This window comes from Branchiostoma lanceolatum, chromosome 6, assembly GCF_035083965.1.
Source record: "Branchiostoma lanceolatum isolate klBraLanc5 chromosome 6, klBraLanc5.hap2, whole genome shotgun sequence".
Classification (NCBI taxonomy): domain Eukaryota; kingdom Metazoa; phylum Chordata; class Leptocardii; order Amphioxiformes; family Branchiostomatidae; genus Branchiostoma; species Branchiostoma lanceolatum.
Genome location: NC_089727.1, coordinates 798,703 through 814,979, shown reverse-complemented (window position 1 = coordinate 814,979; position 16,277 = coordinate 798,703). Strand labels below are relative to the sequence as shown.

The following is a 16,277-nucleotide window of genomic DNA, read 5'->3' as shown; positions in this document are numbered from 1 at the left end:
TTTAGTTTATTTGAATAGCAATAAGTTCTTCGAACACAATCATTTCTTTTACTCAAGCCAACAATCTGGTGACCACCTGTCACCTTCCCCAGGGCAAAGATGACAGGATAGAAAAACACCTGGTTGTGTGAAAAGAAGTATGATATCCAGCGACTTCCCAACCTTATGAAACTATTCACGGATTCAGTATATCTGCCAGTGTTGTTTGGCACAAAGACTATATGATAGGAAGGCAGTATCTATTTCTTTTCAGACAATCTTAGCTGGCATGAACAACTTTAGAAACATATCCATTCAATTGTCAATGTTGTTTAGATTGGCCCAATGGATATATAGGAACCTTCTTGATAGAACCTGAATACTGCATATGACTCGCCACTTGATACCTTACTCTTGAACGTGTGATTTTAACTATAGACCAAGTTTTAATTATAGACAAGTGTGTCTTCTTTAAGCTAATGCCATGTTGCGTAATATGTTTTTGCACTCTCATAAACTTCATGTTTTGAATTATAGAAAGTATTACAATGTAGATGTGCACCGGCTTTTGATATGACAAAAGGAAATTTCACCGATGTTTTAATTAACTCCATGAAAGTAGTTTTGTGTTCAAGTGTTATATAAATGTTACTGTATGTATAGGTACATCCATACAATATTGTAGACATGTAAAACCAACTAGTAGTTTTAGCTTCTTACCCAACGATTCTGGGGATTTCTCAGGGCACGGATATGTTGTACACAGTCTGTCGTTCAGATGTTGTGTGTGATGATTTGAATAAAGATTATTTTATCCAATGATGTGCAAGATTAGATTTGGACAGTGATGAGTTTACAATTCTGTCTCTAAATCAGATATTTCCCATGAAAGCTAGAGGTGGAAAAAAATATGACGAACCTAAAATTCTAAACCCCGATTCAAACCAGATTTTTCTATGACTTGCTTGTTCCTCATATACTATACTCCATTTAACACTGGTGGTAACTTCCTATATACGAAAATACATAGGGGGCAATAAGGCATGTTATGCCCAAATACATGCTCAAACTAGAATTAAGCATTTGCGCTTTAGCGTCAAATACTGAGAGGCTTGGTCTAAAGCAATATTCTGGGGGAAACAACACTATCAAAAGAATCAAGTGCCTAAAGTCAATGATAAAGTCCATTATAGAATTATAAGTCCATTATGTCTTAATGAGATAAATGATGTAGAATATGGAAGGAGACATATCATTTGCGTTGGACTACTAAAATATGATAAAGCCACCTGGCCAAACCATGCCAGAACCTAGCTGAAGCCTGACCAGCTGCAGTACTGCTCTCAACCGCTATCACAGGTCGGGCGCTGTTATTTGATTTGATTGGTACACGTGGACACATACCATGCTAGACGCGACCCACAGATAAAACAGTTCAAAACACTATCAAAATCTAGGCCCGACAAATCACAAACAAAGCAATAAATCAGAGTCTACGGAGGGAGCTACAACTTCGGACGTAAATCTATGAGTTCGCTGTATCAGTGTCGTTTACTAGTTCCAGTTCCGATGATATGGCCTTTTTGCCGCCAGGATGTCATCTTGTCTAGGGCCAGGTGCTTGATTAAACCTCCTTGGTGCGACTAATGACATACCAATCTTGTTAGCACAGGTAACCAATGGGGTGAAAGACTCTAGACTGAGGTAATGATCTGATCAGACAGATAACCAATGAGGGGAGAGAGTTTGAAGTGACATCGCCATGACAACCAATGTGCATTTCTACAACCAATCACGAGCCAGATTTCTGTCAATTGACCAATCACAGGGCAGTACTTTTCCACTGCAAGGTGCCTTTGTAGCTTTTGTAGCTGGCAAGGTTCACTTTCGATCAGCAACCAGCATGGCAAGATCGACTTGTCTCTTCTGCTCGAGACTCCGCCTGCCGCCGGGCCCGGCTTAGTGCATCCGCCCGGGCTGGCCCCTTGTTCCTCTCCGTAAGCTTCGTCCATGTAGCACAAGGAGGTTCTAACCTCCTTGGTCGCACGGTCCTGCCAGCCGTAAGAGTCATGGATGAACAGTATAGGAGTCAGTCCGTATGCCAGTGATATCTACTATGGCGTGATGCCCCAGCCTTTCCCACGACATCCGACAGTAAGTTTAGTTACTATTAAGTACTTCTCGATACTGTACAATGTGTACGGCAGACTCTGCTTTACGTTGTTTAGCAATGAAGCTGTGTTGGTAGACTATCATGATGTAAAATTAATCTTGTTAGCACAGATAACCAATGGAGTAAAAGACTCTTGACTCAGTGGGATTGAGAGTCTGGAAGGACATGTGTTCTTTGTTCTTAGGAAATATACGATTCATACCTTTGTGCGGGACCTGAGCATAATTTGTGCAATACTTCGCAGTAACTTCCACGATGTGGTTGAAACTTATTTTGTTGGTCGGAAATTTTGGTCAATACTTATAAGATCATAACTGGACATCTGTGATAAAAAGTTATGTCACATTCCCACTTGCCATTGGACTAATCGTACTCAATCATTGTGTTTGTTGTAGCAATGGTGAAGAGGCACCATTGACACACATGTCTGGACGTGCATGACAGGCAGCAAGTATCGGATACCTTGTGACAACATCAAGGTGAGCATCACCTGTGCCTATTGTTTCACAGCAGGCCCTGCTTAGCACTAGTTGATAATTAATAGGATTCATTATGAAAATGGATCTGCAATTACCAATTGCACAAACCATACGTATGTCCACTGCTCCACGGTTACATCTTGTATTTGACTTTTTGGTCATGCACAATTTTTGTCCATCAGAGGTTCTAATACCGTACGCCATATTCCCACTTGTCATTGAGCCTTTGTTATCTTCGCCGAGAAGATTGTTTTCGGTTAAGGCAGCTGTCGGGTGCGTCTGTATGTGTGTCAAGAGCTTAACTTGAGAAAACTTTGATGGGTCTTCATAATTTTCAGTAGGTGTGTAGTGGTTGTGTAAAAGAAGTTCACGTTCAAAAATGATTTACCTGGCGTTTTCCAACAGTACTGCAGTGGACTTTTTTGTGTTTGTTACAGCTGATGTGTGCACACCCTGGCCCTGCTGCAGAACCTGAACCGACTGAAGCCAACAAAAAAAGAAATATACAGTTGACTGGATGAACACTGCTGTGAGTGGAATCTGTACAACTTCTCTAACTTGACCGTATGCGTGACGTAATTCTTTGAGTCAGAATTTGACATCTTTGGGCCAGTGGCACCATCTTTGAACTGAGCTTTAACCCATGCCAGTTGAACTGAGCTTACCCATGCCAGTTGAACTGAGCTTACCCATGCCAGTTGAACTGAGCTTACCCATGCCAGTTGAACTGAGCTTACCCATGCCAGTTGAACTGAGCTTACCCATGCCAGTTGAACTGAGCTTACCCATGCCAGTTGAACTGAGCTTACCCATGCCATTTGAACTGAGCTTACCCATGCCAGTTGAACTGAACTTACCCATGCCAGTTCCACTAAGTCAAGATTGCCAAGTTTGACCAGTTTGGGTCACAGTACTTTACTTATAATGCATGACTCAATCAGTCACTGTTTTAACTCAAAATTACTAGGATGCTTTACGTTCGGCCAGGAGTTAAAACAGTGACTGAGGTCATGCATTATAAGTAAAGCATCCTATTGCCTTTGTAGTGTTTTAATTAGAACAAAGCAAGATCTAGATAACGTTAGTCTGGCTGTCTTGCCCTAATTGCTTTTGTAATTTGTAGCTAAAAGAAGCCAAACGACCAACAACTACCGAAAGTTCAAGGTGGGACTGATTCTGGTGAGAGGTCGTCGTCCAACGCCCAAGTATGCCATCTCCACGGTGACATCCAGAAAGTCCGGTCCTCGTGTGTATGCCTTACCAGAGGACCTGAAATTGTTAAGTGTTTGCATCATTATCATGGGAAGCAGTTCAAAGTGCAAAATGTTTTCACAGAATTTGGCTGGGACTAAAAAAAAAGGCGTGATGGGAAGTTAATGATTTGTGATGTTACATTTATAGCGTTAACTGAACGTACGGTTCCCTTTGTGTACCTGAGGCATTGTCGGCAGGGATGATCACAATCTCTTGGTTGATGGTAGGGTGCTTGACGTGTTTTGTCGACATCCTGAGTGTTGTTGTTGGTGGGGGGTTGGGGCATTTTGTGAGTGGTGGCTACTTTTGCATACAGGGTTTCAGCCCGTTTCTGTAGTGTACATGCCCGGTGTGTGGTTGCTTCAGTTTCTGTGGCTGTGTCGATCGCTGAGATTGTTTACGGAGTGATTGTGAAGTTCACTGTCTCAGAGATCGGGGATTTTCCTGGTTCTGTTAGCTTATGACTGCTTGGATTCTTCTACCATCTGTTGTCCTTTCTGTTTATGTGGTGGTCAGTGGGTCGTCGGGAACCCTAGACCATTACATAATTTGCCCTGTGTCATATCTTGGAGTCCCGAACCAAGACATGGACAGGGCCAGAAAGGAAGGCAGGTGGTTGGAGAGCCTGAGTAGTTGTGAGCTAACAGAACCAGGAAAATTCCCGATCTCTGAAACTGTGAACTTCATAGTCACTCCGTGAGCAATCTCGGCTGTCGACACAGTCACAGAAACTGAGGCTGCCATGCATCGGGTTTTGTATACTGCAGAAATAGGCTGGAGCCCTGTGTGCAGAAATAGCTACTGCTTTCGATATGTCGTAACCCCCCGTCAGCAATTTCACTCAGGGTGTCATCAAAATGTGCTCAACACCTGGCCATCCATCAAGAGATAGTGATTCTCTCTGCTGGCAATGCTTCAGGTAGATAGAGATGGTAATTGTACATTTCTAGGTTGAACCTAGAACTGAAATGATAATCACAAATCAGGTTAATTTCCTGCCATGCCCCCAGCAGTCTGAAGATAAAGTTTTTGTCAATGACCTTTTATGGAATGCAAAGTCTACAATTGTACAGCAATCATGTATACTATGTTATGCTAGGGTCACAAAATGCATAAAACGTTCAAAAGAACATGCAAAACCTTTTAAAAGTACTCCATTTCATCAAGGAGGTCCTATTTTAACCTCCTTGATTTCATCATTTGTTTTCTCAAACAACCCAGTCTGGCTTTGAAATGTGACCCTAGCATTTGATGTGTATGTACTTAGCTTAGCATTACTTATATGTTTTTACCTTAGTTAGAATTAGTTAGCATTTCCAGCTTGGTAAGCATTTCCATCTTAGCTTAGCATTTATAGCTTAGTTAGCATTTAAGCTTAGCATGTTTTGCATTTTTAGTTAGCATGTTTAGTTTAGCATATTTTAGCTTATTTATTATTACGTGGCAATTTTCCTTTTTTCTAAGCTTAGCATTTTTAGCATAAGTCACGAGCCACTATTCTCCAAGAAGAGGTTAGGCGGCTTGGCAACATAAAGAAAGCGGGACAAAAAAGAAAGTCCGATAGAGAAGCCTAAAACCGCGTCAAAAAACAGCCAAAACCGAACCTCTGCTTGGAGAGTAAAGAGCACCTGTCATACATTTACGATCAAGTTTTTCAGAAATCATGTATTCTGTGTAATACTAGGGTCACAAAACGTTAAAGAACATGCAAAACGTTAAGAAAAGTATTCCTTACCATAAGTTGAATGAATTATGCATATAAGAATATAAACAGTTTTCTTAAACAGCCCAGTCGGGCCCCAGCTTTGAAATGTGACCCGAGCATTAGATATGTATGTAGTTAAGTGTGTTATGTGTTAGGTAGGGTTAAGTTTGATTTTTCTCATCTTTTCTACATTTTTTAAAATTTAGTAGATGTTGATAATGCCCATTTATAGTATAGAGGTAGTTTGCATGTCTAAGTCCTACTGAAATTTCGGTTACTTATATTAAGGTTTTTAAGGCTTTGGCTTACGTTGGATCGCACACACATACACACAGTTACATACTAATGTGCGCGCACACACACACACACACATACACACACAACACAACACAAGCACACTAACACAAACACTATCTGACTGATGCCTTAGCCTTAAGCTGCAAAATAACTTCAAAACGATAGTCCAAAATGTCCTTTCTGTTTATGTGGTGGTCAGTGGGTCATCGGGAACCCTAGACCATTACATAATTTGCCCTGTGTCATATCTTGGAGTCCCGAACCAAGACATGGACAGGGCCAGAAGGTAAAGCAGGTGGTTGGAGAGCCTGACAGCTAACAGAAGCAGGAAAATCCCTGATCTCTGAAACAGAAAGCTACCTCTGTACCATGCTTTGACATTATCAGCATGTACTTCATATATTTTTTAGCTTAGTTAGAATTAGTTAGCATTTTTGCATTTTTACTTAGCATGTTTAGTTTAGCATTTTTTAGCTCAGTTATCATTACTTGGCAATTTTCTTTTTTTCTAAGCTTAGCATTTTCAGCTTGAGTCACGAGCCACTACTCTCCAAGCAGAGGTTCAGCGGCTTGGCAACATAAAGAAAGCGGGACAAAAAAGAAAGTCCGATAGAGACGCCTAAAACGCGTCAAAAAACAGCCCAAGCCGAACATCTGCTTGGAGAGTAATGAGCCACCATCATACTTTTAAGTTAACAAAACAGTTCATTAAAATAACGTTTACAACAACTGTCTTGTTTAGAAGATAAGAATGTATCTATGCTGCATACTGTAAGCGCCGGAAGTCAAATCATGTACTCTGCTCCGATGGCATCTTGATTTGTAGCCTTGTACTTCTATAAAACGATTTGCTCTTTGTTTTACATTCTTTGCAAAAAAAAAGATATTTTGTACACACTTAGCCTTACAATCAATAGGTCAAGTGCTATTTGTGCCTTTTTGTAACACATTGTACACTTTGCATTCCTCCGTTTTGTTAAGTACTGCTATCGAATAAACAGTCAAAACCAGATGTGTAGTCTTTCATTAGATTTTAACCCGATGATTAATAGATGACCCCTTCCTTCTCAGACCCCTAACCCGATAGCCTGGTTGCCACACCACCGCGCTCCTGGCGCTAATCCCTCGGCCGGGGAAGCAACTCGCGCCGCCGCCACAGACAGCACACGGCCCACTAATTATCTCTCGCGCGGGGTAGATATCAGGGTTCGGCTGCCAAGCGCGCCCGGGTGCTAACTCTATCCCTACTACTAGGTCTTCCCTGGCCAAAAAGGCTTATCATCGAATCGCGCGAAAGGTCTGGTATCCAGGCTACTAACCCGATGATTGATGTATGGCCCCTCCCTTCTCATGCCCATAACCCGATGATTAACGGATGGCCCCTCCCTTCTCAGGCCCGTTACCCGGTGATTAACGGATGGCCCCTCCCTTCTCAGGCCCGTTACCCGATGATTAACGGATGGCCCCTCCTTTCTCAGACCCATAACGCGATGATTAACGGATGGCCCCTCCCTTCTCAGACCCGTAACCCGATGATTAATAGATGGTCCCTCCCTTCTCAGACCCATAACCCGATGATTAACGGATGGCCCCTCCTTTCTCAGACCCATAACCCGATGATTAACGGATGGCCCCTCCTTTCTCAGACCCATAACCCGATGATTAACGGATGGTCCCTCCCTTCTTAGACCCGTAACTCGATGATTAATGGATGGCCCCTCCCTTCTCAGGCCCGTAACCCGATGATTAACGAATGGCCCCTCCCTTCTCAGGCCGTTAGCCCCTGGTGAGATTGGTGGCCTCCCTTTCAAGACTCTTAACCCCGTGTGAAATAGATGGTCCCTCCCTTCTTAGACCCCTATCTACATGTGTAATGGACGGTCCCTCCGAGACCCTTCATTCAATGTGAGTTGGATGGTCCCTCCTTCCCCAGACCTTTCATCCCATGTTAAATGGATGGCCCCTCTATTCCCAGACCTTCAACTCCATATCATATGAATGGTCTCTCGCTACCTAGACAGTTAACCAAATGTGAAACGGATGGTCCCTCCCTTCTCAGACCCTCAACCTCGTGTGAGATGAGTAGCCCCTCTCTCCCATCCCTTGAATTTACGTTAGTGAAATCAATGATGTTCTCTCGTTCCCAAACCTCCACCCCCTGTGAAATGAATGTCCCCTCTTTCCCATCTCCTCGAGTTTATGTGAAACGGATGATCCCTCTCCTCCCAGACCCTCCAGAGGGCACACCCCAGTTTGTGTCTGTAACGCCCCATGGCTATCACATTCCAACTGAAACAACATGGCGGTCCTGTGACGTCACAGTTCAAGATGGCGGCCCACCACGTGTCAACGGATCCAACATTGGTTTTGCTATGTAAACCTGTAATTGAGGTGCATACCCCTTGTTAGTCGCCAGAGGGCGCTTCTCTACTGTACAGCTCCTCGATCATCATCAACATGGCTGCCGCGGACCAAGAGCCGCACGACCCCCCAGTTCGTCCTAGTTTCTACCAAGATGACAGCTATGAGTTCGGTTTTCTTGGAACTGTGGGTGACTTACAGGAGGCTGGGGTACTGCAGGATGTCGTCCTTGAAGTCGAGGACCGGCGGTTTCCCTGCCATCGGCTTGTTCTGTCCGCGGCCAGCCCCTACTTCAGGGCCATGTTTACAAAATTTGACATGGCGGAAAGTCGGCAGAAGACGGTTGTTTTACAGGTAAGTTTAGAGTTAAACAAAAAACAGGGAACTTACTAAGAGGCCCCATATATATAGAACTAATGCAAAGGGATAAGTGCACTGTTTCCCCAAAGAAGCAAATTGTGTAAAAGCTTCATCGTTTTGCCCCCCTCCCCATGCCCCTACTAAGTGCTCTATTTTCTTGGTAGCAGCATAGTAGTACTTAGTACTAGTAGTAGTATCTATCCGCGACCCCCATTGTGACGTAGCGGGAAAGAAATAGTGCGCCCTAAATCTTATGTATGTAAAACCTTTAACGTGAAAGCCAGCGAGGTACGACCTTGAATGTACACTGACGCTAGATAATACATGATGATGGTATCATATTAAAAGGCTAAAGTTTGAACATTGTAATGTTAGTTACATTGTCCTTCACTTCAGGGTTTGAATGCAGGCATGTTTGGGGAGATCCTGAGTTACATCTACTCGGGAACCCTCCACCTGTCCCTGGACAAAGTGCAGCCCCTGTACCAGGCAGCCGACCTCCTCCAACTGGACTATGTGAGAGACACCTGCAGCAGCTACATGTACTTGAATGTGCAGCGCTTCACCTGTGTGGACCTGTACAAGTTTGCTGATGTCTTCCCTCTGCCTGCAGTCCGGAAACGTTGTGTACAGTGTATCCATAGACATTTTGCCAAGGTTTGTGTATGTGAAGCTACAATGGGTTATATAGGGTTTTCGGAACAAACAAAACAGGGCTTTCAGAACATAGGTATTTCAAAACATAGGGGTGTAACCACTATAGGTTCTTGTCTGCTGCAGATATTTAAGTTTAACAACATTGTTTTTTTATCTCCACAAAATGCTCCCAGGACTTAGTTAAGTACAAGTGTATATTGCACCTTGCTACAACCATAAGAACGAAAGCAAGAATGGGCTTGTAACAACTATTTCCACAGTACCACACATGTACCTGTACTCCGCACCTCCACAGGTTGCCACCAGCGAGGAGTTCTGCAGCCTGAGTGTGAATCAGCTGACTGAGATCATCAGCCACGATGAGCTGGATGTTAAAGAAGAGACAACAGTGTGGGAGGCTGTGGTGAGATGGGTGCAGCACAGTAGGGAGGACAGGTGGGTGTCAGTGTTCTATTTGTTCAGCTGACATTACTAAGGCTTTGTGTTGTTGTTGTCATATTGTGGTTGATTCTATTTAATGAGTTGGTGTGATCCAGACTCTACCCTGTGCCCTACAGACTACACCACCTACCCAGCATCCTCCCTCGCATCCGCTTCAACCTGCTGACCTCAGATGACACGGCAGCCATCTTGGAACACCCCCTGGTCAGGGAGGATCCTGGGAGTTCTGAGGTCATCAGGAATGTGGTACAGAAAGGGAACTCCAACCTGAAGCCCAGGCTTGGGATGACGACTACTGAAATGGCTCTGCTGTACAATTTAGAGTCGGTGTATCCTTCTTTGTCATTTGACTTTCTTTGACAGAAACAAGCCTCGCACAATGTCATTCCACATTTTGTGGTTCTGCACATTTCCACAGTATCCCTCGTGTAGATGACCGTAATTATACCCATTTAATATCACATTTCTCAGAGGAGACAAGATTAGATCTCAAAGATGACATCAATGCATGCTGTAACTTGCAGTCCAGTTTTATTGACAGTTTGTGATGTGTTTTGTGCAGGAGAGGTCGGCTCCTCTTCATGAACCCTCGGGAAGGGAAGTACATCAGCTGCAGTTATGATCCTCATGACCTGCCCGATGCCATATCCACGACCGTCACCAGTGATAACAACATTTACATCCTGACTCGTGAGTCAGGGGATCACAGTCAGCTGTCCCTGTTTCAATACAACCATGCAGAGAACCTGTGGGAACATGCTGGTATGTCCTCGGTATCTAGGTTGAGGGCGCTTAGAAGAGATGGGATGTGTCCTGACGAGCAACTAGTTGAAGTTGATCAGGTTTTATTCTACCTGGCCTTGGAAAGGAGAACAGCAGACGACAGTTCCTTACTGCGGATGAGAAAGTACGACCGCCACACGGACCAGTGGCAGAGGTGTTCGCGGCTAAAGCTTGGCGAAACTTTATATAACATCGTGACACCGTCCTGCGGTCCACACCTCTTTTTCCTGTCAGGCACGGAAGTGCATCGATACGACCCAAGGCAAGACCTCTGGTGCGAGCGGACCCCACCAATGATCACTACTAGAGTCTGCACTGCCGTTGCCATGGGAACAGAGATTTTCTGCACAGATGACCACTTCACCCAGACGATAGTGTACGACACAGAGTCAGACAGCTGGCAGGAACTGCGAGGCTGGCCGAACCCAGGAAACCTTGCTGTTGGTGTTGGTAGTAATCCCAGGCTTTTTGTACTGGGGAGCCAGCTGTATATACATGTAGAAGTAACTGAGTATGACACTGACACAGAAGAGCCACTTTGCGACAACCTGCTATATGTGTATGACAGGTCTGCTGGTGCCTGGAGAGACTTGAATGAACCCTTTCCGAATGAGTGTTATATAGCAAGTGGTCCCATGGTTCCTGTGGCACACATATACCTACCACATCTAAAGGGGAAACAAAAACACATCATGGAATATGATAGGAAATAGAGTATAGACAAATAGCTCACTAGGTCATTCAACCACTCACTCATTCATTCACTATCAAGTTAATCGTTTATTGCTCCCAATCTCGCAAGGCTTAGACGATATGCATGGACGTGGTGGCTTTTTTTTTTCATTTTAGACAAAGACCAGATATTAGAGTGAGCAACTTTGGAAACAGTCAATGTTAATTTGGATTGGATTGGACCGCTACTGTATGACTGGAAATACTAGTACTTTATTTCATATTTCTTCAACTTCAATCTTGAACTGAGTTTTCTTTTAGTAGACAAGTTGTCAGTTGTTTGTATTTTTCTTCAGTTTCACAACCGTCAGGTTTTGACTGGTAGTAGGTGTTACAGAAAATATTAGGTCTACACCAGCCTTTTGATATGATATTGAAATTTCACCAACATTTTTACTTGTATGTGTTAAAGCATCATATGTCTTGGTCTATCAAATACAATGATGTACCCAGAGTATATTAGTGCTAGTTAATTGATAATAACTAACGATACTACTGCTTACCTAACATTAGTAAAAGTTAACTAACATTAGTACTAGTTTGTATGATTAAGTAGGTTTCTCAGGAAATTCTATTGTACACAGACAGCAGTCCAGAGATTCTATGTGATGATTCAAATAAAGATTACCTCATCTATTGATGTGCAAGAAGTATGGGCAATGTGTTTACCTTCTATTTCAAAATCAAATCTATCGGAAGCCACAAGTTGAATAAAAATAATAATATGTATGTCAGATATTTTGGAGCAAGCAGACTTCTATCAATAATGTTCTCTAATTTATTTAATCTAATTTAGGGACTTGTTGCCAGGTCTTTGAACTTGAACTTTATTTTTCTGTCCCCTTGTTCCACTAAAGCCCATGACAACAAAACAGATGCACCCAATTCCAACCTTGTTATTATACTTGTTGTGATAGTTTACTGGATTTTTGGACAAATATCCATTCAAACACGTCTATGGAGTCGGGGAACAGCTCAAGTTCAGATACATGTGTACAGTATACATGTATATATCACCTTGTTAGTCGCTAGAGGGCGCTTCTGTACTGCCTGTCAGAAGAACCCAACTGGGAGGTACAGCTCCGTGATCATCATCAACATGGCTGCCGCGGACCAAGAACCGCACGACCCCCCAGTTCGACCTTGTTCCTACCAAGACGAGAGCTATCTGCACGGGTTTCTTGGAGCTGTGGGTGACTTACAGGAGGCTGGGGTACTGCAGGATGTCGTCCTTGAAGTCGAGGACCGGCGGTTTCCCTGCCATCGGCTTGTTCTGTCCGCGGCCAGCCCCTACTTCAGGGCCATGTTTACAAATGACATGGCGGAAAGTCGGCAGAAGACGGTTGTTTTACAGGTAGGGTTGGCGGTGGAACATTTAGGGATTAAATTAGATGGCAAAAGAAATTAAACTGAGTGACCACTTATCATTTAGAACCATTAGAGGAAGCGCAAGGTCAACAAATGTTATTCAAAATTAAGTTTTCTTGACTTCTCGCCATGCGTCATGCCCTACTAACGACTAAGTAAGGCTAAATTAAACATAATGTAAAATATATCTTTTAAAGGACCAAATGACATATCTTAAGTTTGAACAGACACTTGATTTTGTATTTTGCTGTTATACAATGTTGGGTGCCGTTTTAACATTTTGTTGTATTCTGCAGGGTTTGGATGCAGGCATGTTTGGGGAGCTTCTGAGTTACATCTACTCGGGAACCCTCCATGTGTCCCTAGACAAAGTGCAGCCCCTGTACCAGGCAGCTGACCTCCTCCAACTGGACTATGTGAGAGACACCTGCAGCAGCTACATGGCCATGAACGTGGAGCACTCCACCTGTGTGGACCTGTACAAGTTTGCTGACACCTTTTCTGTGGAAATTGCTAGGAAACATTGTCTTCAGTGGATCTTTAAGCACTTTGCTGAGGTTGGTCTTCATTTTCTTTGTGATTTCAGACTCTAAAATTTCTAAGGATGACAGTCTCTAGAGACCTAATTTTATGTGCCCCAATAATAATAAAATGAAGAATCCACACATGATGTTTCCATGGGAGAAAAGCTGTTTGTTAAGAGGATTAAACTTTCAATTTAAAGCTTTTAGTATTAGCTACCAGATCATAGCACATTTATTTGAATCTCTATACATAATACGTTTCAAACTATTTCGCACCTTCACAGGTTGCCTCCAGCGAGGAGTTCTGCAGCCTGAGTGTGAATCAGCTGACTGAGATCATCGGCCAAGATGAGCTGGATGTTAAAGAGGAGACAACAGTGTGGGAGGCTGTGGTGAGATGGGTGCAGCATAGCAGGGAAGACAGGTGGGTGTCAGTGTATTCCATTCATTTAATCAGTTGTTCATTTTATGTTTACATTGTACTATTGATGGCATCCATATCATGATATGTGCATTACTTTCAGCCATTTGTTTCCATATCCAAGAATTTTCTGCAGTGATGTAAATGAATGATCCCAAAACTTTGCACCTACCCTGTGCCCTACAGACTACACCACCTACCCAGCATCCTCCCTCACATCCGCTTCAACCTGCTGACCTCAGACGACACGGCAGCCATCTTGGAACACCCCATGGTCAGGGAGGATCCTAGGAGTTCTGAGGTCATCAGGAATGTGGTACAGAAAGGGAACTCTGACCTGAAACCGAGGCTTGGGATGACCACGGAAATGGTTCTTCTGTACATTGTAGGGTATGTTAAACTTACTTCTTCTTTTGACTCTCCATGCCAGGAACAGTCCTTGCACAATGTTATTCCACATTTTGTGGTCCACTTGCAGTACGCACTTTCACAGTAGTCTCTACCAGACTAACAATGACAGGGTTTCACTTGCAGGCTAAACGGGCGAAATGTGATCTTCACTGTGGACTGACTCTACTGGCTAATTATTCCTTTTTCTGCCGAATTCCATGATTCATACGCCCGTAAGAGGGCCTGGTGGAGGCTACTTTCACAGTGTCAGTTATGTAAACGCACCTAATTTCCACTTATTTGTAAGCCGAGGACACAAAATTATACATTTTTATATTACAAATGTATATGCAATAGTGCATTTTGTGATAAAAGAAAAGTTCAGAGCTCCCAGTCCAGTTTTGTTGACAGTCTGTGTTGTGTTTTATCCAGTTCCAAGGAGCTCCTCTTCATGAACCCTCGGGAAGGGAAGTACATCAGCTGCAGTTATGATGCTGGAGACCTACCTGAAGCCCAAGCTATGGCAGTGACCAGTAATAACAGCATTTACATGCTGGCTACTGAGATATTTGGTTCCGATGAGTTGCCCCTGTTTCGATACAACCATGTGGAGAATGTGTGGGAACCTGCCAGTATGTCTCCAGTTCCTGTGTCAGAGCCAGGAGATGATTGGCATTGCGTCCAGGAGCTCCTTATTCAAATTGACGGTATTTTATACTACCTTGATATATGTTCTTTGGATATTGTGTTGGTTGTGGTGAGAAGGTATGACCGGCACACGGACCAGTGGCAGCAGTGTTCACGGCTGCAACTTGACACAACTCCTGAAACAGTATGGTCATTGTCAAGCTTCAATGTGGCATTGTCCTGCGGTTCAAACCTGTATTTCTTCACAAACACGGAAATGCATCGCTACGACCCGAGTCAGGACCGTTGGTGCAGGCGGACCCCCCCGATGATCAGTACATACATTTGCACGGCCGTTGCCATGGGAACAGAGATTTTCTGCACAGATCGTGACTTCAGTCAGACAACAGTGTACGACACGGAGTCAGACAGCTGGCAGAAACTGCAAGGCTTGCCGAACCCAGGAAACCTTGCTGTTGGTATGGATGATATTACCAGTTTTTTCGTACTGGAGAATCAGCTGCACATATTGTTGGAAGCCTATGACACTGCTATAGAAGAGTCACCATCTGAATATTTCGTATATGTGTTTGACAGGTCTGCCGATGCCTGGAGAGACTTGAAGGTCAACCTGCCTGATAAGAGCTATACCGCTTTAGCACACACCCCTCTGTGTCCTGTGGCACGTATATACCTACCATATCTTACAGGGGCACTGAAACACTACTAGATATCAAGATTTCAAGAAATATGATAGGAAATATAGGATTGAGAAATAGCTATTTCTTTTTTGTGAAGAAATTTAGAAACATGATTCAATCTGACTGTAGTTCAGACTTTGTTTGTGATTGTTGGAATAAAGATTATTTTTCCAATGATGTGCAAGAAGTACCGGTGATGTGTTTACTTTCCATCTCGAAAGTGAATTTCTTTTATTTGTTCCACTGAAGTTTGTCCAATTTTTACGTTTATGAAGATTAGACATCCAGGTAAACGATATATGAAAACAATTCAAACTCTACAAGTGCATGAAATTTGCAGGTTTGTTTTGTTTCCTCCAGACTGGCAGAGACAGTCAGACTAAATGTAACATGTCTTGTTTTATTTGTTTATTCATTTACTTATTTATTTATTTCATCATAAGACAGCTAGGTTGCCCCTTCAACAGGTTGCCCCTGTAAAAGTTGATTTCCAAGAGGGCCCAGCATAAACATGTTACATTCAGTCAGGAGACAAAAGTGGACGACATTCAGTAGAATTATAATCTGATGCATTGAAACAAAATCTGTGCTTATACTGTGCCCTCTTGGAAATCAACTTCATCAGTTCAAGGAGCAATCCAGCTGTCTTGAGATGAAATGAATAAATCTTCCTTTGTAGCTAGAAGCGTGACATGTAACATTATGCCAGATACTCTTGAACAAGCAATATTTCATTGATAAGTCCAACACAGTTTGGTTAAGTTGTTTCAAAGGAACTGATGTCATCAGAACTACCAACCTAGCAATGTTAAAGGATCACTGAAGTCTTGTTGAACGTGAAATTATCTCTTTTTTTTCCAATTTCTATTTTTGTTTATATAAATCAAGCTATTCTGGGCAGCATTTACATAATTACTGGAAAAAAATTAAACAATAGCCTTCTTTGCTCAGGTGGTGCTTTTATTCTTTGTACAACCTGTGGTGTCTGGATATGAAACAAGATCCTAACTGAAATGACCAATGCA

The 16,277-nt window shown here is 43.0% G+C and overlaps 2 protein-coding genes and 1 long non-coding RNA gene across 3 annotated transcripts; all 3 read left to right on the top strand.

Annotated features, from left to right (window-relative positions):
* The first annotated feature begins 1,844 nt into the window (after nucleotides 1–1,844).
* LOC136436080 (uncharacterized) lies at nucleotides 1,845–6,897 on the top strand. Its single transcript, XR_010756001.1, has 4 exons — nucleotides 1,845–2,133; nucleotides 2,548–2,631; nucleotides 3,069–3,160; nucleotides 3,755–6,897. It is a non-coding gene; the product is annotated as an uncharacterized lncRNA (long non-coding RNA).
* A 1,420-nt stretch (nucleotides 6,898–8,317) lies between these two features.
* Nucleotides 8,318–11,871, top strand: LOC136436069 (kelch repeat and BTB domain-containing protein 8-like). The gene is made up of 5 exons (XM_066429778.1): nucleotides 8,318–8,602; nucleotides 9,005–9,265; nucleotides 9,561–9,700; nucleotides 9,823–10,029; nucleotides 10,269–11,871. The coding sequence occupies exons 1-5, from the start codon at nucleotides 8,345–8,347 to the stop codon at nucleotides 11,200–11,202; spliced, it is 1,800 nt and encodes a 599-aa protein (XP_066285875.1). The 5' UTR covers nucleotides 8,318–8,344; the 3' UTR covers nucleotides 11,203–11,871.
* A 434-nt stretch (nucleotides 11,872–12,305) lies between these two features.
* Nucleotides 12,306–15,999, top strand: LOC136436070 (kelch repeat and BTB domain-containing protein 8-like). The gene is made up of 5 exons (XM_066429779.1): nucleotides 12,306–12,575; nucleotides 12,886–13,146; nucleotides 13,398–13,537; nucleotides 13,721–13,924; nucleotides 14,357–15,999. The coding sequence occupies exons 1-5, from the start codon at nucleotides 12,321–12,323 to the stop codon at nucleotides 15,279–15,281; spliced, it is 1,785 nt and encodes a 594-aa protein (XP_066285876.1). The 5' UTR covers nucleotides 12,306–12,320; the 3' UTR covers nucleotides 15,282–15,999.
* Nucleotides 16,000–16,277: the final 278 nt, after the last annotated feature.